This window comes from Cloeon dipterum, chromosome 1, assembly GCF_949628265.1.
Source record: "Cloeon dipterum chromosome 1, ieCloDipt1.1, whole genome shotgun sequence".
NCBI lineage: Eukaryota > Metazoa > Arthropoda > Insecta > Ephemeroptera > Baetidae > Cloeon > Cloeon dipterum.
In genome coordinates this window covers 36,694,787-36,721,065 of record NC_088786.1, presented here as the reverse complement: position 1 = coordinate 36,721,065, position 26,279 = coordinate 36,694,787, and the positions used below count along the sequence as shown (strand labels likewise).

The following is a 26,279-nucleotide window of genomic DNA, read 5'->3' as shown; positions in this document are numbered from 1 at the left end:
GTGCAGCGCGACGTGCGTAGCACAAGAAGAACGTTTTTACCGCCAAAAATATGAACCTATTTGTGAGAAATGCGCTTGCATCAGAGCTGGCACACGCCAAACGCCGACCGCCGGCTGCAAGCGGCTGACGTGACGCCTTTCCTCGGCCTCATCAGCTCTGACGCATGCGCACTTCTCTTATTGTTTTGGCGTTAAAAAAGGTTCTACTTGTGCTACGCACGTCGCGCTGCAGTTTATGGTCGGAAAGCTCTTGACTGGGTCTTTAATATTATTTGAAAAAGTAAAAAACTGAATTTTTTGATATATTGAAATCCAGTCCGGTCCTGTTCCGGTTAAAATATTCCTGGTTCGGTGTGTAAAACTGGAAAAATGTCGTATTCCGGTTTTCTGTCTTACCCTCTTGTTGACTGATAGGAATGTACAAATAATAAGTTAATTAATTCGGGTAACCTAATTACCCTCGTAAAAAATAAATTTGGAAAAAATTCAATTCAGAATCGTCATTTTTGTGAGTGACTCTCGTGCCGCGCCAATGAGCCAGCAGCCGCCTATTAGGCAAGCCGCTGTAGTCGCGAGATTTAGGCGGCTGATTGTGAGCTGGTTTAGCCAGCAGCAGACAATAATTGGGCGGCTCAGACCTCTAGAGGTGGTCCACATAAAAATCCTCCACCCGGAAAAAATGTTGACTCAGGGGTGCCTGAAGTGTATAAAAATCGACCCAAACACCGGCGAGAATATAAAGCCACGCTCCTGAGATGTGAAAGCAAACATTTCGGTTCCGCGACGGCTGTTAGAAAATAAATGCCTGAATCCGGAAAATAAAAGAGTCGAGAACGGTGTAAATGTAAATACATAATAGCTACCGCACGGAAAGCGCGCTTAAGGTCCATGGAACGCGAAACAACTCCGAACGCCGGAGCAGCAATACACATTACACGGCCGAAACGACCATAGAAAGATTGCGCGCGATCCTGGAAAATAAACAGGTTGCGAACCGATATCGGCACCGTGAGCAATGGACCTCGTGATGTCACTCGCTTCCAACGAAATGGCTTTGAATTGAATCAAATCCAAAGGTGTGAAATGTGGAATCTGATCGCGGAACGACACACGACGAAACGCGTCTGAGTCCGGCAAACACGAGGAACGGGTGAACCAACACTCCAACACCAACCCCTCGGGGGTTCGTCTCGTGCGGTTAAAAATTTGGTGACTTCCCGTGGTCTCAGGGAGCCCGATGAAATTTTAAATTAAAAAACCTGCCGGTGAGAGATGAGGCGCCGAAATTATACATTAATTATTATAATCTCGCAGCCCAGCACCTCCCGTGGGGTATGAGCTCACTGGGTCTCAGGTCCCAATAACACCGCCGAGCGGATAACTTGGTGTCTGAGTGGCCCGAGTGGCCGCAAAAGAGCTTGGGCCAAATGTGGCCATCTTTTCGCCTCCCCGCACCGAAGTCTTTAATTGAAACGCCAGACATTTGTCCATAAAGCCGCCGATGCGCCTCCCAGCCCTTTGAGCATTTCAAGTCACTTATCTGACCGCATTTTTGCCATTTCTGTCATTGGGTAGCCAGCATTAGATCTCCCAACTGCACAAATAACTCCCATCGCTTTGACACTCATGTAAGTGTCTTAACAATGCCAGCCAACCATGCTGGTTCGGCGTTACATGTGGCGCAACCGCATGCTAACCCTCACAATCAGGGTAGCCGCAAAATGTTTTTTATTTGAGTTTTATGAAATGTTTGCAAGTGTTTGGATAGCACAACGTTGTACCAAAGATATATAGAATATAAAAAACAGTTCCAAGAAAATCAGCCGTACATGATTAACGTAGAATAGCTTTAGTGTCGTTACGGCGGTTCAAAAAAATCCAAATCCGAAAAATATAAAAGTCACGAGAAGCAGGGGCGAACTATACACGTTTTACCGCGTGGAAAAAAGCTGTGGGTGCATTTGATTTTGTTAAAAAAATTAAATCAAGACCTGTAGTCTCATCTTTATCTCCGATCTCTTCCAAAAGTTAGACTTTCGCGTGAGGTGACGCGCGCCACGGGCCGATAATGTTTCCAAGGACAGCACACGCCGCTCTTTGTATCGGCAGAGCTAATTTGTACTATAAGAAAAGTACTTGACTTATCTCTTATCTCGTGGATCAAAGTCCGATGGTGTCATATTAATAATTTGCCATTCAGAAAGGAAATTAAAAATGCAGTCAATTTTGCTGAAAATGTAAGAGTAAAAGAAACTTAAAATAAAACTTAAAAAAATTGATTTTAGAATTTTGTTACATTTTAAGAATATTATCGTTAATTTTCAACACTCAATATGAACTTCATGTGTACAAAACAGAAAAATCTTATCATACATTACAGATTTCAAAATTTTAAAAAGCCATAATTACACGTCATGACTTATAGCTACCATAATTATTTAAAGAACCGGTTTCAGGATTTCAATTCGGCAGTTTTTGCCGTATATTTGATATGTACAGTGGTGAAAACTTATTAAAAGATACCAAGTTCGATGAAATTGGAAACTTTCGACATTTTTTATATCAGGGTCACGTCAGGGACAGACCCTGAAGGTCAATTTCGGCCTTCGTTGGCCTACCCTAGGCCCTCTTGGTGCTTCTAAGCAAAGTGAAATGTGAAAAAAATTAACTTGACGAACGAAAGGCGAACTCGTTGCTCAAAGTCCATGCGCGGTCAAGCGGCCTCGAGCAGGTTTTCAAACTTCAAATTCGAATTACAGCAAAACTATCGCGATTGCACCTATGAAATTTGGTGTGCTTGAGCAGAATTTCACGGGCTACATTTCAGCTCTGAACCTCGAAAAAATCGAAGGGGCTATCATCCCTTTTGAATTTTCGAAATAACGTTGACTTTCGACCTGCGAATTTTTTGTAAATGCAAAAGTTGTTCAGGATCGAAAACTAATTTCAAGGGGACATCTCAACTCAGTCAAGAATTAAAGTTTCAAATTCGTTTTTCGGGAATTTTTAGAGAACGAAAAATAAGGGGAACGTCCCCATTCCCTAGCTTCAAAATGGGAACTGCACCATCCATGAATAAGTACTTCAAGCAAATATGTATAAGTGTCACCTAAAAGTTTCGGCGCCATAAAATCCCGTCCAATCGACCTCCAAATTTTGCTGATAACTGGTTTAAATTAAAAGTTATTTTGAATAAAAACAACGCACTTACACCGCTCCGGATTTTTTTTTCAATAATTGTAATATCAGGACGAGGACAAGGATACAAATTTAGGCGACTTATACGTATCCGCATTTTTCAGAGACGTTCTTTTAAATGAAAGTGGCCATATACCAATAATTGTTAAAGTGCTGAATACAAATCTATGATAAATAGAGAAGACTCCGGAACAAACGCTTGGGGAAAAAGTCTATGATTGCAAGAATTTTAATTCCCACAGCTTTTGGCTTGATTTCAACATTCGCAAAATAGTATTTTCTGTGCATTTTGATAAAAAAAAAGGACCGAAACTCTATATCGAGGTAGGCCGAGTAGTTTCACGACACATGTTTCAACTGTAATACACCTTTTATACGGGTGAAACATCCTTTCGTGTGAAGAAAATGTCACACTTTATTAGGACAAAACGATGCTTTAAATAATGTGCACAAATAATCAGTGGGGAAAACAAAGCGGTAAACATGCAGATATCTATGGCCGCCACGAGCGACGGACCTCGTGACGTCACTCGCTTGGGCGAAAATGGGCACTGAATTTTAATTATATAATAATATAACGCCAAGGTTGGTTGCCATCCGAGCTAAGAGAGAAGATAGACTCTAGAAACGGGTAAACCCACCCCTCGCGGGGTCGTATCGGGGATAGAAAAATGCTGGGTGACCTCCCAAAGCCCGACCAGCGATTTTCGCGTCGATCGAACCTCTCAGCCGTGCCCTCCGGAGGAAACAGAGTTTGCAAACTGATTTTCAAAAAAATTGGGGCCCATAGGCGAAATACGGTGGAGTTTCGAAAATTCGGATTTTTCACTGCCGGCGCAATTGCGCGCGAGGGCGCCGCGGAGCCCCTGGGCAGTTAATTTCGATTTTGACATTCGGATCAGCACGAGTGAGTCGAAAGAGGCCCAATTCTCGATTTTCAGCGATTTGGCTTTTCCAAAATTAATTTTATATGGGTTTTGCGCACGAGTGAGTTTGCACAGCAAAAGGCGTTTTGTGTGCCGGCCGCAACGAAAATGGTTTTAATTTTGGGAAAATCCGACCATTCGTCGGAGGGTCAACCACGACCCCTCATTCGACAGTAATCGCGAAGGACTTTGTCTTGGCTTGCCCAAACGACCTTTCTCAGGGTACTGCGACCTGACATCCATTCCCAGGCCGAATTATATTGCTTTTTCAGCTTTTTCGTGCACATTTGACGGTGCTCGGCGGCAATTTCTCGCCCTCGCTGCCACCGACCTTCCTCAGGTCGCGCACCCTGAGAACTGTCAATACCCTGTTTTGGTGGTTCCTACGCTTATTTTCGCTTCCCTCGTGATTATTAGAGTTCATTTAAGTGGATTTGAAATCGCGAAGCATTGCAGCTAGAGGTCAGAGCCACCCAATTTTTGTCGGCTGCTGGCTAAACAGGCTTCGCCGCCTAAATCTCGCGGCTGCGGCCACTCGCCTAATATAGGCGACTGCTGGCTCACGGCGCGGCTCTAGTCACTCACAAAAATCACGTCACTGAATTGAATTTTTTTCGAACAAATTTTTCCCAAAATTTTTTTTAAAGATGGTAATAATTAGGTTTCACAAATTAATTAACATAATTAACAGGCTCAAAAATTAATTAACCTATTTGCAATATTCCTATTATAGACAAAAAGAGCTTGTCTCAAGACAGGAAACCGAAAATGGAAACCGGAATCCGGTCCTTTTCCGGTATTTCACACGGAACCAGCATTATTTAACCGGCAAAGGATCGGAGAAGATTTCAATAAACCAAAAAAAAATCTGTTTTTCTTTTAAAATTAAAATTAATTCCAGCAATTCTTGCCGCAGCAAAAAAATAGGCTGATAATTTTCGAGTGGTTTTATTATTAGATTTCAAGAAATTCCATTATTAAAATTAAAACAAACAAGACATTTTTCATTTTTTTTTTTGGTTATTTGTACTTCTAAATCTCAAGTTCTAATTGTCAGAATTGCAAAAACCACCAACCCTTAGGATCGTCTCAACCTCTTCAGTGCAGCTGAAGGGTTTGGGAGGTGTATACTCCCATCCCCTTTAATCCCTTATGCTAAAATTTTGATAATAAAATCGACGACCGTTTCCTGGCGCCGCTCACTGTGCATCTTTTAAGCTGTATGTCAACCTTGGGGTGGAGAGAAAACACCCCTAAACCCTTCAGCTACTCAGAGGAGGTGGAGACGAGTCCAACAGTGGGTAGTTTTTGTAATTGTGATGCCTAGAACCCGAGATTTGGAAGTGCCAAGAAAGCAAAAACCGAAAAAATATAGAGGAATTGTTTAAAATATGTAATTTTTGCACCTCTAAATCTCTCGGGTTCTAATTATTAGAATTGCAAAAAAATTCCCACCGTTAGACTCGTCTCAACCGCCACTAAGCAGCTAAAGTGTTTAGGGGGTGCTTACCCCATCCCCTTTCAACCCCATTGCTATACAATTTTGATAATATTATTATTGTTGTTTATTCTTGCCAAAGTCATACAAATAAAACAAAATATAAAAATTACAGCACATTTTATCATGCTTCATCTTTGGGCTTAAAAATATTTTATCCTGTAAAAACTCTTCTATATTAACACTTATTCCTCGTGCCAGAAACACATTTTTTTAATGAAGTGCAAATAATTAAAAAAATCCAGAGAAGTGTAAAATTTTTCACTTTTTCGAGGGAGTTTAAGTATAGAAACTATAGGGGTGGAGGCTAAGCACCCCTAAACCTCTCAGCTGGTTAGGGGAGGTCGAGACGAGGATAACGGTGATTATTTTTTTGCAATTCTAATGGTTAGAACCCGAGATTTCGAGTTGCAAAAATAACAAAATTTGAAAACTTCATTTTTTTATTTTCTTGAAAAAAATCCATCTTAATGAAATTTTCTGCAAAATGATCGGCATATGGGAACCTTCACAGCGGCTTTTTTTGTAATGCTGGAAGTCGTAGTTTTTTTAAATAGTACCCGGCTGGCTGACGCGGCTGAGGCATGTTCAAAATTTGAGCAAAAAAGGCGGCTCGGCGCGGTTCGCTCAGACCTCTAATAGCAGCATGCACAGCAGGGGCATTTTATTGCTTTAGGCTGGCTCACACACACTTTTTGTTGATTTTTTTGCTAAAATTCGACCGTTCGTTGTATCGTCGACCACGACCCCTCATCAGACGCATCTCGCGAAGGGCTTTTAATTGCCATAGCCGACCGACCTTTTTTGGTTTTATCAACCTGAAACCCTTTCCCAGGCCGAATTTTAATGATTTTTCGAGATTTCCTGCAGAGTTCAAGATACACGGTGACGAAATTTCAACCAACACTTAATATACTATTTTCGCGATGCGGCGAACCTTTTCAGTGCGGTGAAGCACTGAGCGGAGGAGCGCGTTTGCAGCGAAGCATTGTGCAGCGGCGCGGCGAAGCAAAGTGTGGCGGAGCAGTGAGCAACGACTTTCAGCAGCGCGGCAAAGCGAAGCACTGCTCTTTACTGCGACGCGCGGCGTCAAAACGACTCTTTTTTTAAATTGCATGTTTCTTTCAGAACCGCACTGTTGAATTTCAGCCCACGCAACGATAATTTTGAATTTTCAAGCCTTTTACCAATGTCTCGACCGGGGCGCCTCGGTTTTTTGGTCTAATAAAATTCGACGGGATGAGGAATGATGGCCCACGACCCCACCCTGGAAACGTCTCGCCGAGCCCCACCCTGGCGACCTTTCTCAGAGAGACCGACCCCGAGATTTAAATTCTAGCGGGTATTAATGTAGACTTTCGCGTGAGGTGACGCCACGGGATGATAATGTTTCCAAGGCCGCCAGCACACGCCGCTCTTTGTGTCAGCAGAGCTAATTTGTATAAGTACACTTGACTTATCTCTTATCTCGTTATGAAAAGTGAATCAAAGTCCAATGGTGTCACATCAATAATTTGCCATTCGCAAAGGAAATTAAAAATGTAGTCAATTTTGGTGAAAATGTGAGAGGAAATGAAACTTATTGCCTTAAAAAAATTTTTTAGGCAACTCTTTAACGAATTTTTTTATTACGGATATTTTAGAACCGCTTTGTTGAAAGTCAGCCCACGCAACGATCATTTTGAATTTTCAAGCCTTTTATCAATATCTCGACCGAGGCGCCTCGGAATCTTTGGTCTAATAATTCGACAGGTGCAGGAATAATCGCTCACGACCCCTCCCTGGAAATATCTCGCAGAGCCCCGGTGCCTTCCCTACCCTGGTGACCTTTTTCAGGGTGACCGAAATTCTAGCGGGTATTTGGTGATTTTTTGGGGCGCCAACGGCGCCGCCGATCCCCTGATCGAGCCGAGGGGGAGCACCGAACGCGCCCCCGCCCCGACGCATAGCGCTTGATTAAATTATATAAAATAACGCCAAATCCCGAAGCCCATCCAGCGATTTTCGCGCCGATCGAACCTCAGCCGTGCCCTTTAAAGTCCCCGGAGCCCGATCCGTTCGCTTTGGGGGCGCCGACGGAGCAATTGATTTTGTAAAAAATGATCAAATCAGCAGATAACCTCTCTGAAGTCTCGTCCTTATCTTTTACCTCGGACAGATTTTCGCTCTAATATTTAGAACGCATTCTTATCTAAGTGTTATACAAAGTAAAATCACTTTTTATATCTGGTTTTTGCGTCGCAAGTACGAACAAAGTCCTCCTTTTCAAGGTCTGAATTTTTACTCTACAAAAGTTGAATTATGGCACCGCATGCATTGATTATTCAGGAAAATATGAATTTTTGCTTGCAATGCCGTATCCGCGTATGATGCGTCTAGAGGGGGTTTTTTTATCCCGTCCCTGTCCCATTTTTTCCTCTGTGCCTGCGTTAGCTCTTAACCTTGTCCCTGTTAAGTCCACCACCTCGACCCCTTACCAGATTCGTAATTTTTCTTATTTAAAATTAGCCATTTTTTGTCAGTAATTAACAGTTGTACGTAAATTCTAAACCTCGCAAGAGTGCCCACTTTTAAAAATAGGTCGGCGCCGGAGACAGTGACTTTTTACTAAATTGCTTCCATGGTTCGCAAAAACCCGAATTTTCGCCTGAAAAACCCACTGAATTGCTAAAAACTGTTTTTGTGGTGTTTTTTCTGCAATTTTGTGCATTTTTCCGACACGCGTTTTTTTAAAAAAAAAATCTCATTATTAATGACCAAAAATAGGGTTTCTACAAAATCAGTATAAAAGTCGGTTCGCCAAATTTGCAGTGTGCAAAATATGCACCACTGGTTTTTTCCGCAAAAAAAAAAACAGTTTTGAGTTTTTCTACATTTTTCCGAATTTAACCCCGAAAAATTCACATTTCGCGCTAAAAAAGTCAGATTTCTGATTTTTTTTTTTTTTGGAATTGTCTGTCTTTTGGTGAAACCAGTAGCATTATTTTTACTGATTTTTAAAAACCCCTAATTTTGGTCATCCATCATGAGAGTTTTTTTATCTTCCATGAAAATGCATGTTTCGGGAAAAATGCGCAAATTTGCAGAAAAACCCGCAAAAAATAGTTTTTTTGCAATGCTGTGGGTTTTTCCAGAAAAACGCGAGTTTTTGCGAACCCTGGAAGCATAAATAGTAAAAAGTCTATGTCTAGTCACTGTCTCCGCCGACATATTTTTAAAAGTGAACACTCTTGCGCAGGGTTCGCCAATTTTTCAATACGCAAAAATGCACCTTTGGTTCTTTGCGCAAAACAACAGCTGGAAAAACAAACTGGTTTAGGGTTTTTCCGAATTTAACCCGAAAATAGTCAGATTTTGTTCAAAAAAAGTCAGATATTTTAGAAAATTACGTGTAGAGTTAAAATTTTTGGTCTCTTGGTGAATAAACCAGTGGCTTTAATACTGATTTTCGGATTTTTTTTTTAATCCGTAAGTTTGGTCAACCATCAAAAGAGTTTTTGATCTCCCGTGTGTTTCGGGGAGAGGACTAAACAGGGACAATAAGCTTAACAGCAAACAGGGACAGGGACGAACCCGAGAGAGAAAAATGGGACAGGGATGCGATTATTTTTTTTCTGGGATGGGACAGGGACGGGATCAAAAACCCGTCCCGATTCCCCTCTCTATTCCTTAAGTGAGTTCATGGTAAAACGTGCAGTAAGAGAAAATACCTTATTTTAAGCCATCAAAATTCTCGTTGAGATTTTGAAGCGTAGGTAAATTTTGTAACAACGTTACTACCTCAAATTAATTGTACAAATTGTGCGATAAACAATTTTGTCATTGTAGATTTTGAGTACTTACATTGTAGCTGTACGCGTCCTCTCGAAGTGGTTGAGAAGCGAAGTCAGTCCAAATTTTCCACGAAATGAGCAAATTTTTGTCCTGCGCCTCTCTTTTAAACGCGAGCCATATCATTCATAGGTGGGACTTTCTTGCGGTGACGGCACGGGCCGATAATGTTTCCAAGATGATCAACACATGGGAGTTAGCACTTGACTTATCTCGCTATGAAATGTCAATCAAATTCTGATGGTGCAACAAATCAATAATATATTTTTGTTATATTTAACAATTTTTTTTACTTGGTGATCCAGTTGATTTTGTTAAATATTTAATAGAAAAAATATGATAAAAAAATTGGAAACGTCTCTGGCAAATGTCTTTGTTGTGAGCAATACGTGAAACGCTAACAATAATTATTCATGAGGATGTAGAGTTGCGTCAAATTAATCAGTCAATGAGTGGTAGAAGACCGGAAAATCTAAAGTACTGGTGGATATTTTCTGCAAGAAATAAAAAACGCGGCCGTGAGAAGGGCCTGGGCATAAATGGCAGCAGAGAAAATAAGTCTTTTTACATCTTTGTCACTGACATTAGACTTGAGAAGCAATTTTTATTTGAGGCTGGACCAAGAAATAAATTACGGTGAATGTGTATTAAATTAAAAAAATGTCACACTTTTTAGGAAACGCTTTTGAAAAATTCAGTAATCTTTATTTCGCGCGGCATTTGACGGTTTGAGCACTGGCAAAAGTATTGGACTACAAAACGAACTGTAATAAAAAAACACCAAGCAAAGAAGGGCCATTTGCATTCGCTGAGCCCGCAGTTAAAAAAAAATCACCAGCAGCAAAATCCACTGGCACCGCAAGAGTGGCAAAGCGCGAGGGAAGCAGCACTTTCCTTGCGCGCGGCCTCACCATTTTCGCCGATCTCACCTACTCCATGCACCTATTGCTAAACGTGCATATCTCGAGCATGTTTTGCTGCAAATGAAATAGCCTTAAGTAAGTCGGGACTGTATTCAAAACATAATTAGTGTAGTCTTGTAACTCTTTTAAGTGGCTTACTTTAACGATGTAAATTCAATTAATCAACCCCTAAAGTTTCTCGTGTAGTGTCAGTCAAGTTGCCTACATAGCTGAACTTCAGGAAATATAATCTTTCTGTTTATTATCATGATAAAGTAGAATGATTACAAAAAAATGATAATGCATAAAAAGTTAACCCTAATCGACCAATTTTTGCCATGTCCTTCTGACCAAAAGTGCCCCAAAAGCCAATTTGTCGAAATTTACTGGTTACGCCTCCTTTTTTGAGCAAAGGAAATTAATGGCTTCCGGTGTGGGAAAATTATGAAACTTCATTAATAGTGAGAAGATAAAAAAATTGTACTTTTGAGTCTTAAAATTTATTTTTTAATTCATCAAAAACTGGCAGAATTTCGAAAAGGGTCTCTGTTTGGCTTCATTAAAATTCACCAGTTGATACAAGCGTAAAAAACTGTCTATATTTAGAGAGCTGATTAAATTTCCAGTTTTTTTCATATCGGGCAAATTTCCCTCATCATATTTACTATGTATTTACGCACATCAGAAAATGTTAAGTGTCCGTTATAGAACCTTCAAACATTTTGGGAAGAACCGAAATACCCAAAATTAAGTTAATCTATTCGAGAATCATGTCAGAAATATTATTTTTTTCGTTTTACATGATTTTGAAAGGTAAACTTGGACCCTTATGGCTATCAGAGACTCCGCATAAATCAAAGAAAATATAATAATTTGCAAAGACTGATTGATTGCTTACCACGAGTGAAAATTCAACTTTTTCTGATAATAAAAACGTAATTAAATTCATGATTAAACGAAATTAGACACCTTCTGTATCAAAGCGAGAAGCGACAGTGCAAAAGGGCGTGCCACGCCCCCTCTATTGGCCAATCAGATGTTTTTCGCCAGTTTTCTCTGAAATTTCCAAGGCTTGACCATGTTTTCTCACATGATTTTGGATCCTCTGATTGAGATCTATCTGACTGTGTGATTCTTTCTTTGGGGAAATGCGAAATTTCAGAGAAAATCGCGATTGCAAAATTCCCTTGAGATTTCTCCACTTAAAACAATGCTATTTTTTAGGCCGTTTTTCTCGGAAATTCACGGCGCTTTCTCTCTATTTTTTAACTGTACATGATTCTTAAGACCTCGTCTGTTTGCGTGTTAAATGATTTTGCGGAAAAATAACTATCATTCCTCTTTAAAGTCTCAAACCTCCGTAATGAATGACACATCATCTGGAGGTGTCTACAAAAATTATTCGGTGAAGGGCAGTGTGCTGCCGCCGGCGGCATTCTCTGGAACTGGACTGCGACACGCGGCGAAGAAGCCGCGGCGGAGATTATTATTATTCAATTCAGTTAGTGCTGGCGAGGCTCGAGAGGAGTGTCGGGCCGTAACACTTCTTGCTCGCGCTCTCTTCTTCTCTTCCTTTTGGTTTCTCCTTTTCTTAATTTCCACGCGACTTGTACCAATCGGACGCTGCCGACAATGGAAATCTGAGAGCGCACCCTTCGTGTCAACCCTCGGCGCAGAGAAACAGAAGATGCAGCCGCTCGTCAGGTTTGTTTTCTTATTTCTCGGAATGAAAAAAAAAATTAAATTGCCTAATCGCGCGGCGTGACCCTCGGTGACGTCCGCGACCCATCCCGTCATTTATTTTTTTTTTAAGAGAAAATTACGCAAGACCAGTTATTTTAAATTTTTAAATTGGTTTTGACGGGAAACGGAGAGAAAATTGTAGAAAAGGAGCGGCTTTTCCTGCTGCCCTGGTTCACAAAGCAGCGGCGGCGGCTGGACGCGCTCGCAGGTCTCGTTTATTGACCTCAATTCGCGGCGGACGGGCGCTCATCAGTCCGATCGCTCGCATTCCCTCTGATTTTTTTTCTCTTCTCTTGCCAAGAAAAGGTTGAGTCATTATTATGGAATCAGGGTGTCTAGGAAATGGATTTTATTGGCCTTCATTCTCAATTCCTGTTGTACCAATAAATACACAGGAATAATTTATTCATGCCCCAATTATTGTAAATTATTTTTAAATTTAATCTTCTATTGGATCATCCGTTACAATTAAATAGAAGGTTTCACGGTTAACTTTTTCGCTTTGAATTGCTACATAACAAAAGCTCGTAACTGCATCCTCATCTCCTGATTCCAGACTTATATAAAAAAAAACTGGCTTCGCCAGTCACGTCGGCCTTGTGTAGCCAGTTTTCGCCGATTTTTTTCCACTCTCGCCGTCGTCCGTCGGCCCTTTTTTTGCCAAATTTGGTATTCACGCGGCAGCTGTGCAGTGCACAGCACACGCGGCCGTACGATAACAGTGAGCCCGCGCGTCCCGTTACATCCGTTCGCCGCGCTCCTCATTCTTCTCCTCCGCTTCTCCGCGCCCAGAAAACGAAAACTAAACAACGCGATGACACACACACACATTCATTCGAGAGCAGAGTGTACACGTGACGTTTTTTTATTTTTCCAACACGCCGACGGCTGCTCCTTTCACAGACACGAGTAACACTGAATAAATTTGGAAATTATTTCTATTGTATTTTAACATGATGGTCTTGAAGATATTATTTTTTATTATTATTCGATTTTCTTATTTATTTTCACATTTTACCAAAAATTTATATATCTATTTCTCTGCTCTGCTTTTAATTAGTTTTAATCATAAAGTTCACAGTTCACAGATGTATTGATAGTAATGCTTAATATTATTTTCGAACTACCTCTAAAATTAAAACAGCAGGCATTTTGCTCAAAACAAATTAAATTTCAAGCATGTTAAAAAAGGAATTTGAAACTAAAATTTCTAAACTTCTGGAAACATAATTTTAAATCCAAGAAAAATTAAATATAACAAGAATTTAAGTGCCGATTATTTTTTTAAATTCGAAAGTTTCGCTTTTAACGGTTATGAATTAGGAAAAAATGATGAGAAATATTTTTTTTTCATTCAAGGAGAAGGAAATTTGCCTATAAATAGTCTTTTATTTAAAAAACAATAATATCTCAAGAACAATAATTAAAAATGTACAGAACAATAATCCTAAGCAAATTATTTTATTTTTAGAACATTTGTTTGTCAGACACAATTAAATTTTGAATAAACTTATAAACATTGTTATTTTAATTTTAATTTAATGGTGTTGAAGATTTAATTTTTGTGATTATTCAATTTTTTATTTAAATTTAGTTTCATATTTTATCTTAACGTCGGTAAATTTGTTTTATTTAAATTGAATGAGCATATGTTTGTTTTAAAGCTTAAAAATTAATGCAAGTTATTTTGATTTCTCTAAATTAAAAAATCTAAAAATTAATACGCAAAATAATCAGGTATAGAGGCGCTTTGCTTAAAACAAATGAAATTTCATGCAACTTTTGATTTGTTAAAAAGATGCCTCAAGTCGAAATCTTTCCAAAAGAGTAAATTTTTAAACAAATTGTAAAAAATTCAACAGCGGGGTCCAGATGTGCGATAAAATTGGTTCGCAGTGCGCAGATCCAAGATTTCGTCTGAATGTGGGAAACAAAAAGCTCTCTTTGGATTGAGTTTGTTTTTACAATCCAAGAGACACCATTAGTTAAGAGTAATGCAAATTATACGTCACAATATTGACTAAAACTTGGTTCTCTTCGCGCATTTTTACGTGATCGTTTTTTCACGCCATGCTCCACCGGACGCCATATCTGCGCGTCGCAAGAATCTGGACCCCGCTGGAAATTCAACTATAAATAATTTTTTAAACTCTTGAAAACTAATTTTAAATGCGATAAAAACTCTGGATATAAATAGAAATGAAGTGCCGACTAACCTTTTTAATTGAAAAGTTTTCTCATTGAATTGACAAAAATGAACAAAAACTACGAGTAACATTTTTTTTTAAATTCATGGAGACGGAAAATTGCCAATATAGAATAATTTAACTTATAAAAATCATTAATATCGCTTGTAAATTAATAAAAAATGTATAGAAAAATAATCCTGAACAATTAATTCATTTTTTAAACAATTCAATTAATTTTATAGCTCTGCAGAGCCGGTAATTGACTGCATTTTCTTGTAAGTCCTTTAAAATTAATTTAAATTGGTGAATGTTTAATAATTCAAAGTAGATGTATTTTTAATTTTGTTCTGAACAAACGTAGAAAATTAATTTTAATTGAACCAAGAAATAAAATGGTGACGAGGGTGTTAATTTTATAAAATTCAACAAATTGTTTAAGTTTAAAAACATGATAAGCGACTTTTATACGAATTAGGGAGACAGTAATTTTGGTATTAATTGCCTTTTCCATTCCTAAAAAACCACTGAAATGAGTTTTAAATTAAACAAACTGCGAAATATTTTCAATTTTGCAGATTTTCTTATTTATTATTGTTTTAAATCACTATCAGAATTGTATAGAATATTTTAGACACGTAAAAACTAGTAAAAATAATAAAAGTATCATCCCGGAATTAAAATGCAGCGGCGTCTCCTTTTCAGTCCTTGTCCGTCGAGGTCGTCGGCTGAGTACACATTATTTTTTGCCAATTCCGCCTTGGCAACGTGTCATCAGACGATTTATCTGTCCGCACGGAGTGTGTGTGTGTGTGTGTGTGTGTGTGTGTGTGTGTGTGTGTGTGTGTGTGTGTGTGTGTGTGTGTGTGTACATTCCCTTTTCAAATCTGTGTTTTCTGCACGCCGCTGACACACTGACATGGAAACGACGCGGAAGCTGCTGCTGCACCGGCTGATTGCAATCGCGCGCGCGCGTTTGCTCTTCCCTTCATATCCTCGATTATTATTTTATCTCTTTTTATATTTCGCCGCGGAGAATCGAACTGGCACAATTACACGAAACGATCGACCTCAAGGAGAAACTCTCGGCACCGCCGCGCCACTCAAATTATTTATGTATTTTAAGGGCGACGAAAAGGAAAATTGGTTCTTCTTTCTTTCTTCATTTCTCTCTGCGCTTTCGCCGTCGTCTTGTCTGCTCACAATCACAATTACCATCTGCTTTTATTGCGTCTCATTGCTTCACCGGAGAAATTTCATTTTATTTCCTCTTTTTGGGGTTCTTTAATTTAAATTTTGGTTAAGAACTGATGGGGGTGCATGTCAACGTTGAAACTAAAAGTTTTGAAATTTTAGTGACAACAAAATTAAACGGACACAAAGCTAGAAAAACTTATAAAATGGAATTTAAATTTATTAAACGATTATGAGTCAGACAACATAAATATTAACCCTGTCTTGTTTTTTCCCCTGACAAATTAAAACAACCAGAGTTTCTTACAATTATAGTAATCAAATTATCTTGAAATTTTAATTTTTTTAAATATAAAATAATAATTTAAAATAAATAATTAAAGTTTCTAATGTTAAACCGTTGCGTGGCAGATTTTTTGGAAAAAGTTGTAGCTGACTTTCTTATCTTCCCGCGTAAACAATGCCAAAAATGCGAATTTTGGCGCCAAACCTGGCCAAGAGTCAATTTAAAGGAATAAAAAAAGGAAAAATCAGAAGAAAAATGGGCTTTTTGCGCAGTTATTGGGGTTAAGGGGGTGAATGGGCCCTGGAATTTGGTCCATGGCAGCACGAGTCCAATGAACTTTGTATTTTTTGCTCTGCGACCCATAGGAGCCGAGTTATGAATTTTTTAATGTGAAAAAACGTTCAATGTGACATTACATAATTTTGGTTTTCGGGGCCCAGTGTGGGCCCTATGGGCCGGAGGGTAATGTTACTGGCACCATTTTACGCCACCTGATTGGGCACGTCCTCCCGTGTGTGGTTTTCCAAATTTGGACTGTTTTTCGAATTACTGCGATTTTTTGAAGGTGATAGTTTCGGAAAAGCTCCAAATTTCAAAAATTCTTACACCATGAGCAAATAAATGTTGTTCCGGTAATGCCGTCTTGCCCTCTCGGTTAGGTATCGAATGAATATAATTTTTGGGGTATATTTTATTAAAAAATTCGTACAATTTATTTTTAAAGTGAAATTATGCGTTTTTTGCGACTTTTTCGACCCGTGTTTACATCCGTCAGGATAAAAATTCAAAAATCTAAAATACAGGACCTCTAAATCATTCAATTACGCGTCTTTTGACACCAAATTTGTCCATTTATCTGGAAAATTGAGGGACTAGATAGGTTATGGACCTCGAAAAACGTGGTTTTTGGACATTCTCAAAATTGGAATTGAAAATTCGCAACTTTTCCCGCACGGGGATCCATATTGCGATGTTTACTGTCCCATCGCCCACGCAGGCTCGATGTTGGTCTAGAGACCGATTTTGAAGTTGTTCCCGCCCTTAAAAAAATGAAATTCGATTTTTTCAGTTTTTTCGCCTTTGGCTCATAAAAGTTTTATTTTTCTTAAAATTCAACGGGTTGATGGATTTCATGTCACAAAGTCTTAAACGAAAGGTCTCACCAAGCTCTACCACTTGACGTACCCTGACGACCTTTTTCAGGGTACCCCACTCTGAGATCGGTCCCAGGGCCACTTTTCACGATTTTTTGACGCCCCTTTCAGCCCTCCGCTGATTATTTTAATTATTACCCCACCCTCCACCCCCACGTAAGCGCGAAATGAATGTTTTTAAATTCTAAAATATTTTATAATGATTTTTTGCCAATTTAATTAACATTCCAAATTTATTTTCGCAGGGTTTTGGTGTTGTTGGCGCTGCTGGGCGCGAGCTGTGCGGCGCCGGCGGTGCCGGACGGCGACGAGGAGCAGCCGGTGCTGAGTCCGCGGAACTGGACGCACGTGCTGCCCCCGGAGGCGTCTTTCGGGTCGGTGCGCGAGCCGAGCGTGGTGCTGGAGGGCGGCAGGCTGAACCGCACCATCCTCAACGCCAGATTCAACGGGACGGAGGCGCTGCGGAGGCTGCGAAAGCTGGCCCGCAGGCTCAACATGCCGCCGCTGGTGGACAAGGCGCTGCGGCTGCTCAACCTGCAGCAGGTCGTCCAGGAGGTGGAGACCTCCGTCATGTCCAAGGTCTCGTGCACCGCCTGCCGCGCCGGTGAGTTAACCCTCAAATTAACCGAGCAAATGCAAGGCTACTGTTATTTATGTTTATTTTTAATTGTGTAAACACACACACACACACGAAGAAAATTGCCGTCCATTTCCTTCTCTGCTTTCAAATAATGAGGAATTTATTTTAATTGTTTGTTTTTTGTCCTTTTAGCATTGAATTCATGGCTTTTATTTTATTGTAATTAATTTTTGAGCTATAGAGAGAATATTAACCCAAACCAAAGAACCAAAAATTTGATTAAATCTTTTAAACAGATATCCAGTTGACGCTGAAAGTGAAATAAATAATTTAAATTATATTTGCAAGTAGAAAGGATTTAAAATTAAACAAAATTCCAAAATATTTTAAAAAGCACGGTGATACGAACAATTTTTTGTTTAATAAAATCTTAAAAAAATTTATCAAATTTAACAAACATTAATAGAATAATTTTGTATTTAGTTAATGTTTCAGTTAAAATTCAGATTTCGCCAAGAGGAAGTAATTATTATTCTCCTTTCGTTAATTAAGTAGCGAAGACAGGAACTGAAATCAAGCACAAATTCATTTGACAACTGAGAAATTTGCAAAAATTTGAAATTTAATATATTTATTGGTCCTGATTCAGTTTTATCCATTTTATAAATAATTTTATTGCTAGATTTCTCTTACAAAAGATTTAATTGGCCCTTTTTTCGTCTAGAAGAAAAAAAAATAGAGTTCAACTCTTGTCCTGAATTAATATTTTAACTACAACTAAAAAAAGCTTTGTAATAATTATAGTTTTAAAAAGTTTTCCAACACAAAATTTAAAATTTTGGTTTAATCCTCTTATTTGAAATAAATTTTAAACAAAACTTTATTTATTTGCTATTTTTTTACAACTGCGCATCATTAATTAATTAATTAATATACAAATATAAGTAGTTGTATTTCTCATAGAATTATTTGAAGCATACATCAGCTCAGGAGAGTTTGGAATTTTAATTTTCATACTGTAGGAAAAAAGATCATCTTGTTATTAAATTATTAAAAATAAAAAAAGTATTAGAACTCGAGAAACTTTTACCAGATAAAATAATTCAATTGAAAGACTGTAAGAATTTAATGTTGAATTTAACATTTGTGAATTTTTTAACTCGGCAGGAGTGAGTTTTATTCAGCACTACATCCGCACTGGCAAGACGAAAGAAGACATTATCCAAGTGACGAAACACTTCTGCATCAAACTAAAGATGTCCACGCCGCGCGTCTGCGACGGAATTACTGAACTATTTGGCGTGAGTAATCAATGCGTTACATGTTTATGAGCACGCACTCGCTTGATAAAGCGTAATGTAGAAACTTCTTGTTCCTTTATCAGCTGCAATTGTGGCAACTAACTATATAGAATTACTGTGGCTTGTGAAATCGAGCCTTTTTCAAAAGCGCAATTAGAGCAATACAAGATGTGTATTTTGTCTTGTTTATTGTGAATTTAAATTGCTTAATTAGAAGAGTATAGGAATTTATTTATTATGCAGTGTGAAAGAGGTATGTTTTTGTTTGTTGTTGCATTACGGAATTAAATTAACCATGAATATCAGAAGTATATTTAGCGCACAGCGACACGATAAGCGATTATACTCATTAATTATTTATGTTGTTGAAAATTAAATTAATATTATTAAAGAAGATATTCAAATTTTGACTGTTAAAAATTAATAATTTTTGCAAAATTAAAAAAATTAAAGATCTTAATTTTAACTTCCAACTGTTCTATTAATTGGTCAGTAAAACACATAACAGCACACGCAAAATTTGAAACAATTTCTTTGTTTTAGGTAACTAATTAAGCGATTTCCGTTTCCTCTTGCTCTTCCTGTTGGCTAATTATTTAGTTAATTGTGAGATTCTTTTGGGCCGTCAAGCCGAGGTTACGCATGCACGAGTTAAACTTGACCTATTTAAAGAAAATTATATTTATTATTCCGACTTGCATGTTTTTTGGTGCAAATTTTACATTAATTATTTCTTTATTTATTATTCCTTTGATGATTTTGTGTTGCAACTAAAGAGGATTGTTGCCAAAAATTAATTTTTCTGAGATGGTTTTCTAAATAAATTAACTTAATTTTTGGGTATTTAGATTTTTCCCAAAAAAATTTAAAGCTTTTCGAACGACCAATTGAAATTTTCAGACGAATTTTGTGCGAAAATAGTAAATTTGAGAAATTTGTGCTCAATAGGAAAAACTGGAAATTTAATCAGCTTTCTGAAAATAGCCAATTTTTGACGCTACTATCAACTGGTGAATTTTAATGAGGCCAAACACACACCCCTTTCGAAAATCTGCATTTTTTTATAAAATAAAAAATAGCTTTCAAGACTCAATAGTAATATTTTTTTATCTTCTCACTATTAAATTTTCATATTTGTTCTCGCTCCGGAAGCAATTAATTTCCTTTGCTAACAAAGAGGGCGTAACGGGGTAAAATTCGGAAAATTGGATTTTGAGGCAATTTTGGTTTGGTCAGAAGTGTTTGAAAAATTTGGAAGGTTAGGCTTAAATTTCCATTTAATTTCATTATTTTAAAAAAGTCTCATTGTTTCCACTTTAAGCCATTAAATTTCCAGAAAAGCTCTTGATAGAAAAAAATATACACCTTATTACAACTTTTACAATTTAAATTAAAAAGCAAATTTTTTAATTAATCGTTTTTCAGGGTGAGGTGACGTACGTGCTGCAGCGTCTGTCGCTGGGCCCGGAGGAGATCTGCGGCTTCGTGATCGGCGACGCGTGCGGCGACGTGTACAACCCGTTCCACGAGTGGAAAGTGAGTTTCCCGCCGGTGCCGAAGCCGCCGGTGGCGCCGACGCCGGCGCCACCCAAGGTGGGCAGCCCGACCTTCAAGGTGCTGCATTTGTCGGACACGCACTTCGACCCTTACTACCACGAGGGCTCCAACGCCGACTGCAACGAGCCCCTCTGCTGCCGCCTCACCAACGGGCCCCCGGCCACCCCGGCCGCCGCCGCCGGCCGCTGGGGCGACTACCGGAAGTGCGACACCCCCAAACGCACCGTCGACTCCATGCTCGAGCACATTAAGACCACTCATCCGGTTAGTAATTCAATTAGAATAAAAAAATCATCCCTTAAAATAAAAGCAGGGTTTCCAAATTTTGCAATTTGCAAAAATTCAGCATATTTCGCGCAAAACATCAGGAAAATGCCGCAATAAAATTTTATACGGCAACGCTACAACATTCATAGTAGTGCTATTTTTTTTAAAAAAAAAAAACTAAATTAAAAAATGATATTTTTCGATTTTTTGGGATCTTTGCACCTCTAAATCTCGAGTTTTAACCATCAGATTTGTAAAAACTACCCACCGTTAGACTCGCCTCAACCTCCACTAACCGGTCAAAGTGTTTAGGGGGTGCTTACCCCCATCCCCTTTCATCCCCATTGCTACAACTTTGATAAAAAGCTATCGCCGTTCCTGGCACCGCTCACTGTTGCATCTTTAAAGGTGAAAGGCAACTTAGGGGTGGAGATCAAACACCCCTAAATACTTAAGCTACTTAGAACAAATTAAGACGAGTCCAACGGTGTCTAGTTTTTGCAATTCTGATGGTTAAAACCCGAGATATAGAGGTGCAAAAAACTCAAAAACACGAAAAATTTAAGTAATTATTAAATTTTTGTTATATTTGCACCTCAAAATCTCGGGTTCTAACCATCAGAATTGCAAAAACTACCCACCGTTGGGCTCTTCTCAACCTCCACTAACCAGCTAAACTATTTAGGGGGTGATAACCCCCATCCCCTTTCAACCCCATCGCTACATTTTTGGTAAAAAAAAATTTGGAATGCTTAAAAATATTATTACTATTGGAAACCCTTTCTAAATCAACACCGTGTTCCTTCATTCAAAACTAACACAGAAAAATATTTTTAAAATTGAATGCAAATTAATGCAAAAATTCAGAGCTTTATAAAATATATTACTTTTTCCCCGGGAATTTGAAGTGTAGCAACTTCGGGGTGGAGGGTGAACACCCCTGAACCCTTCAGCTGGTCAGGGGATGTCGAGACGAGTCCAATGCAGGGTATTTTTCGCTATTCTGATTTTAAGAACCCGAGATTTGGAGTTGCAAAAATAGCGAAATTTGAAAAATTCCAATTTTTCCAGATTTGAAATGCAATTCTCCTTGAAAACTAAAAAATCCATTTATTTGTTTTGAAATTTTCTGCTTACAATTGTCATGGAACATTTGTACATTTGCTACACTTCAAAAATATTTTAAGCAAGTAAATTTTTTATTTTTAATAATTTTTGGACTTTTCTTGTTGACTACTTATTGTTACATTTTTCAGAATTATGCCTGTTCATAGATAATTACTAATTAATCGAATTCCCTGTCATGAACCAGTCGGAAAATAGATGCACTTCACACACTTAAATATCCATAAAATAATTCATAATTCGGAAAAATGCATAAAATACAACAAATTTCGTAAAAATCACAATAAAACATTTTTTGTCTGTCTGGAAAATTCATAATTGCAGAGAATCTGGAACCAGCAGCAATCGTTGAAAGCGTCCACCAGAATCCTAATGAAAAGGGACTGATAACTCCGCATCTTGAAATTCCTTGTGATATAAATTTAAAAAAAAATAACTAATAAGCCAAAAAATGAATAATAAAAGTGTAAAAAATCTTGTACAACCTCTGAAGATTGTATAAATGTCTTATATTGCGAAAATCAGCATATTATTCTCTGACAAGTAAATTTAATTATGAATATTCTCTTGTTCGTGCAGGACATTGACTACATTTTGTGGACGGGCGACCTGCCGCCGCACGACGTGTGGAACCAGACGCGCGATGAGAACCTGAGCATCATCAAGCAAACCGTTGAGCAGCTGAGCACCACTTTTCCAAATGTGCCCATTTTCCCAGCTCTCGGCAACCACGAAAGCGTCCCTGTCAACAGGTAAATCAAATACTTGTATTTTATAATTTTAATATTTCTTAATAAATTAATTAATGTTTTTAACCGCATTTTTTCATCTAGCTTTATTTAATTATTTTCATCTAATTTAAATAAAATTCAATTTTTAAAAAAAATTGCATGGTGGTTTACATATAATCTTCATTCATTAAAATTGAAATTTCATCATGTTCTTTGATAAGAATTTAGGAATTTTAAGTTAAATCTGAAATCTGGCTCCATCGATTTTAGCTAAAAAAAATTATATCTATTCATTCACAGAAATTTGCATTAAATTTTTTGCTACCATGAATTTCAGCTACCCGCCGCCGTTCGTGAAGAAGGACTACTCGATCGAGTGGCTGTACGAGGAGATGGACGCGCAGTGGCGCCGGTGGCTGCCGCCAAGCACGAGTCCAACGGTGCGCCGGGGCGCCTTCTACTCGGTGCTGGTGCGGCCCGGCTTCCGCATCGTCTCCATGAACATGAACAACTGCAACAACAGGAACTGGTGGCTGCTGCTCAACAGCACCGACCCCGGCCACGAGCTGCAGTGGCTCATCTACGAGCTGCAGGCCGCCGAGATCAACAACGAGAAGGTCCACATCATCGGACACATTCCGCCCGGACACTCCGACTGCCTCAAGGTCTGGAGCAGGAACTACTACAATATTATCAACAGGTTCGATTTTTATTTTAAAATGAGTTTATTAAATTGAATAATTTTTTATTTTTTTAAAAATTGCAGATTTTTTAAATGGGTCTGGGTTTTGCCTCATTAAAATTCACCAGTTGAAAGTAGCGTCAAAAGCTGCCTAAATTTAGAAAGCTGATTAAATTTCTATTCAGCAAATATTTCTTAAATTTACTATTTTCGCAATCGAGAAATAAAAATTACATAATTTAATTCACCGGTCAGACAAAAATCAGAGGTTTATTTATTGCTCGTCTAGCTGTGATAATTTATGACTAATTTATATTTAAATTTATTCCCTCTGCATAGATACGAGTCGACCGTCATGGCCCAGTTCTTCGGACACACGCATTACGACGAGTTTGAGCTGTTTTACGACAACTCGGACATGTCACGCGCCACTTCAATCGCCTACATCGGACCTTCGGTGACGCCCTACTACGACCTCAACCCCGGATACCGGCTCTACTACGTCGACGCCGACCACGCTCTCACTACCAGAGTAATTTAAACTGTCACTTTCTTGTTTTAAAGGCTGGAAAATTATACTTTTATTTCGTTTTCTAGGCGGTGCTGGACCACGAGAACTGGGTGATGAGTCTGAAGGACGCGAATCTGTACGACTACCCCATTTGGTACAAGCTGTACTCGGCCAAGTCGGCGTACAAAATGAACTCGCTGGCGCCGCAGGAGTGGGCCACGCTGCTCGACCAGTTCGCCTCCGACCAGGAGGCGTTCGACCTCTACTACAAGTCAGTGCAAAATTTACGTTTACTCCAATCAATTCATTTAGAAGAAATTAAATAGAACAAAAGTTAATTTGTTGCGTTTTTATAAACAGGAAAATGGGGCAGAAGGCAATTTTAAATTAATGAAAATTTTTTTATTTTTCAAAAATCATATTTTTTTGATTTTTTGGGTTTTTTGAACCTCAAAATCTCGGGATCTAACAATCAGAATTTCAAAAACGACCCACCATTAGACTCATCTTAACCTCTACTAACCAGCCAAAGTAATTAGGGGGTGCTTACCCCCATCCCCTTTCATCCCCACTGCTTCAATTTTGATAAAAAGCGACCGCCGTTCCTGGCGCCGCGCTCACTGTTGCATTTTTAAAGGTGTATGGCAACTTAGTGGTGGATGATAAGCACCCTTAAACCCTTCAGCTGGTTAGGGGAGGTTGAGACGAGTCCAACGAGGTGTAGTTCTAGCAATTCTGATGGTTATAACCCGAGATTTGGAGGTGCAAAAATCACAAAAATTGAATAATTACATAATTTTTTGTGTTTTTGTGTTTTTTGCTTTTCCAAATCACGGGTTATAACGATCAGAATTGCTAGAGCTACCCCTCGTTGGACTCGTCTCAACCTCCCCTAACCAGCTGAAGGGTTTAGGGGGTGCTCACCCCCATCCCCTTTCAGCCCCACTACTACAGTTTTGGTCATAAAATTTTGGCATGCTTAAAAATATTACTTGGGGATGGAGGGTGAGCACCCCTAAACCCTTCAGCTGGTCAGGGGAAGCAGAGACGGGTCGAAAGGGGAGTAGTTTTCGCAATTCTGATGGTAAAACCCCCGAAATTTTGAGTTGCCAAAAATAACAAAACTTGAAAAATCCAATTTTTTTCGTATAAGTAAAATTTTTTGAAATCTAAAACTTACACGCTGCAAATTTAACTCTAATTTCTAATTTCTTTGGTGAAATTTATAAATAAATAAATAATAAAAAATAGGAATCAAAAGTTTATTTGCAATTTTAATATTTGTAATTTTTTTTCGACGTTGTGATGAAAATACTGATCAATTAATCAAGAGTCACTGTAAAAAAATTACAATTAAAATTATTATTTAAAATGCTGTTAAATGTGTTAAACTTTCTAAATAACACGTTTTTTTTTTAAATCCGAATTTCAGGCACTACTGGAAGAATTCTCCGGTGCGTCCGAACTGCGACGCCGAGTGCCGGAAGCGGCTGGTGTGCGACTTGCGTTGCGGACGGTCGCACGACCGGCGCTCCCTTTGCCAGGAGATCGAGTCGCGCATCGACAGCCAGACGGGCGGTACGTGGCGCTCGTGGCTGTACAACGGCCTCACCGTGTCCTACGCCTCCGTCGTCGCCTCCTTCTCCTGGATCGGCAGCACCATCTCCAACGGCATCTCCACCGCCTGGGGATAAACAAAATTAACCCCCCTTGAATCCAAAACGGGTTTTTCTTGCGCCTTTTTGGCTGTCAGGGATCTTTTCTCTTGGCAGCGGCGAAACTCGTTACATTTTGGACCCCCTGTGCCCCCCACCCCCGCCGAGTTACCCCCAGAACGGAAAAATGCCGGATGGGAGATGAGACAGAGAGAATGCCTGCCTGCTTTTAATTTATTTCCGCACGAGTGCATGTTTTATGTGTTTATTATTTTTTTTTTTAAAAAAAGGAAAAATTCCGTCCGTTTGTCCGCGGTGGCTCAATTCGCTTATTTTAATTTAATTAATTTATTTTAATTGTAAGTTCGAGGAATGTGTCTCTTTCTTGGAGTGGAAAGTCCTGCTGTGCAAACTGTGATGTCGCTAAACGAACAAAAGAATAATATGAAGCTGCTTGCGTAGTAGACCTGCCTGTTTTTTTAAGAAAAAAAAAATGCATTTTTCTCTTTGATGTAGCTCTCACCACGACAAAATACAGGATGGGACCATTGATTTACTTGTGACTATCTGACATTAAAGCGACTGTTTTTTGTCATGACGTAAAAACAAACGATGCATGTCTTTCATTCATTTTCCACCATTCAAATCTCCAACAAATCACCACCACAAATATTTGACTTTAGACAAATTCATTATTTGCTTGATGGAAAATCATTATTGTTTGACAAATAATGCCTTTTTACTAACAATATTTACAAAAATAACCTTTAAATTTTGCTGGAAAAATTTTCCGTTAGAAAATAATAGTTCAATTATTTTGGAAAAAATATATATTATAATATTAATTATTAAATTCACCGCCCTTTCTAATTTCTAATCACTAAATTAATATTTATTCAAACTTAAATATTTTTGCTAATAAATTAAATATTAAATCAATTTTAGAATTAAA

General features: G+C 38.6%; 1 protein-coding gene across 2 annotated transcripts in view; it reads left to right on the top strand.

The window, feature by feature from the left end:
* The first annotated feature begins 11,880 nt into the window (after positions 1-11,880).
* LOC135939188 (sphingomyelin phosphodiesterase) overlaps positions 11,881-26,279 on the top strand; it is a 15,559-nt gene continuing 1,160 nt past the window's right edge. Inside the window, exons 1-9 of one of the 2 annotated variants that reach the window (XM_065483424.1) lie at positions 11,881-12,059; positions 17,164-17,522; positions 18,666-18,799; positions 20,225-20,620; positions 22,328-22,500; positions 22,817-23,179; positions 23,501-23,693; positions 23,759-23,943; positions 25,105-25,807. In XM_065483424.1, coding sequence (XP_065339496.1) covers positions 12,043-12,059; positions 17,164-17,522; positions 18,666-18,799; positions 20,225-20,620; positions 22,328-22,500; positions 22,817-23,179; positions 23,501-23,693; positions 23,759-23,943; positions 25,105-25,366 — 2,082 coding nt within the window. In that variant the 5' untranslated portion in view covers positions 11,881-12,042 and the 3' untranslated portion in view covers positions 25,367-25,807. Of the gene's footprint in view, positions 12,060-17,163; positions 17,523-18,665; positions 18,800-20,224; positions 20,621-22,327; positions 22,501-22,816; positions 23,180-23,500; positions 23,694-23,758; positions 23,944-25,104; positions 25,808-26,279 lie in introns of those variants that run through there. The other variant, XM_065483431.1, reaches the window with a different exon arrangement.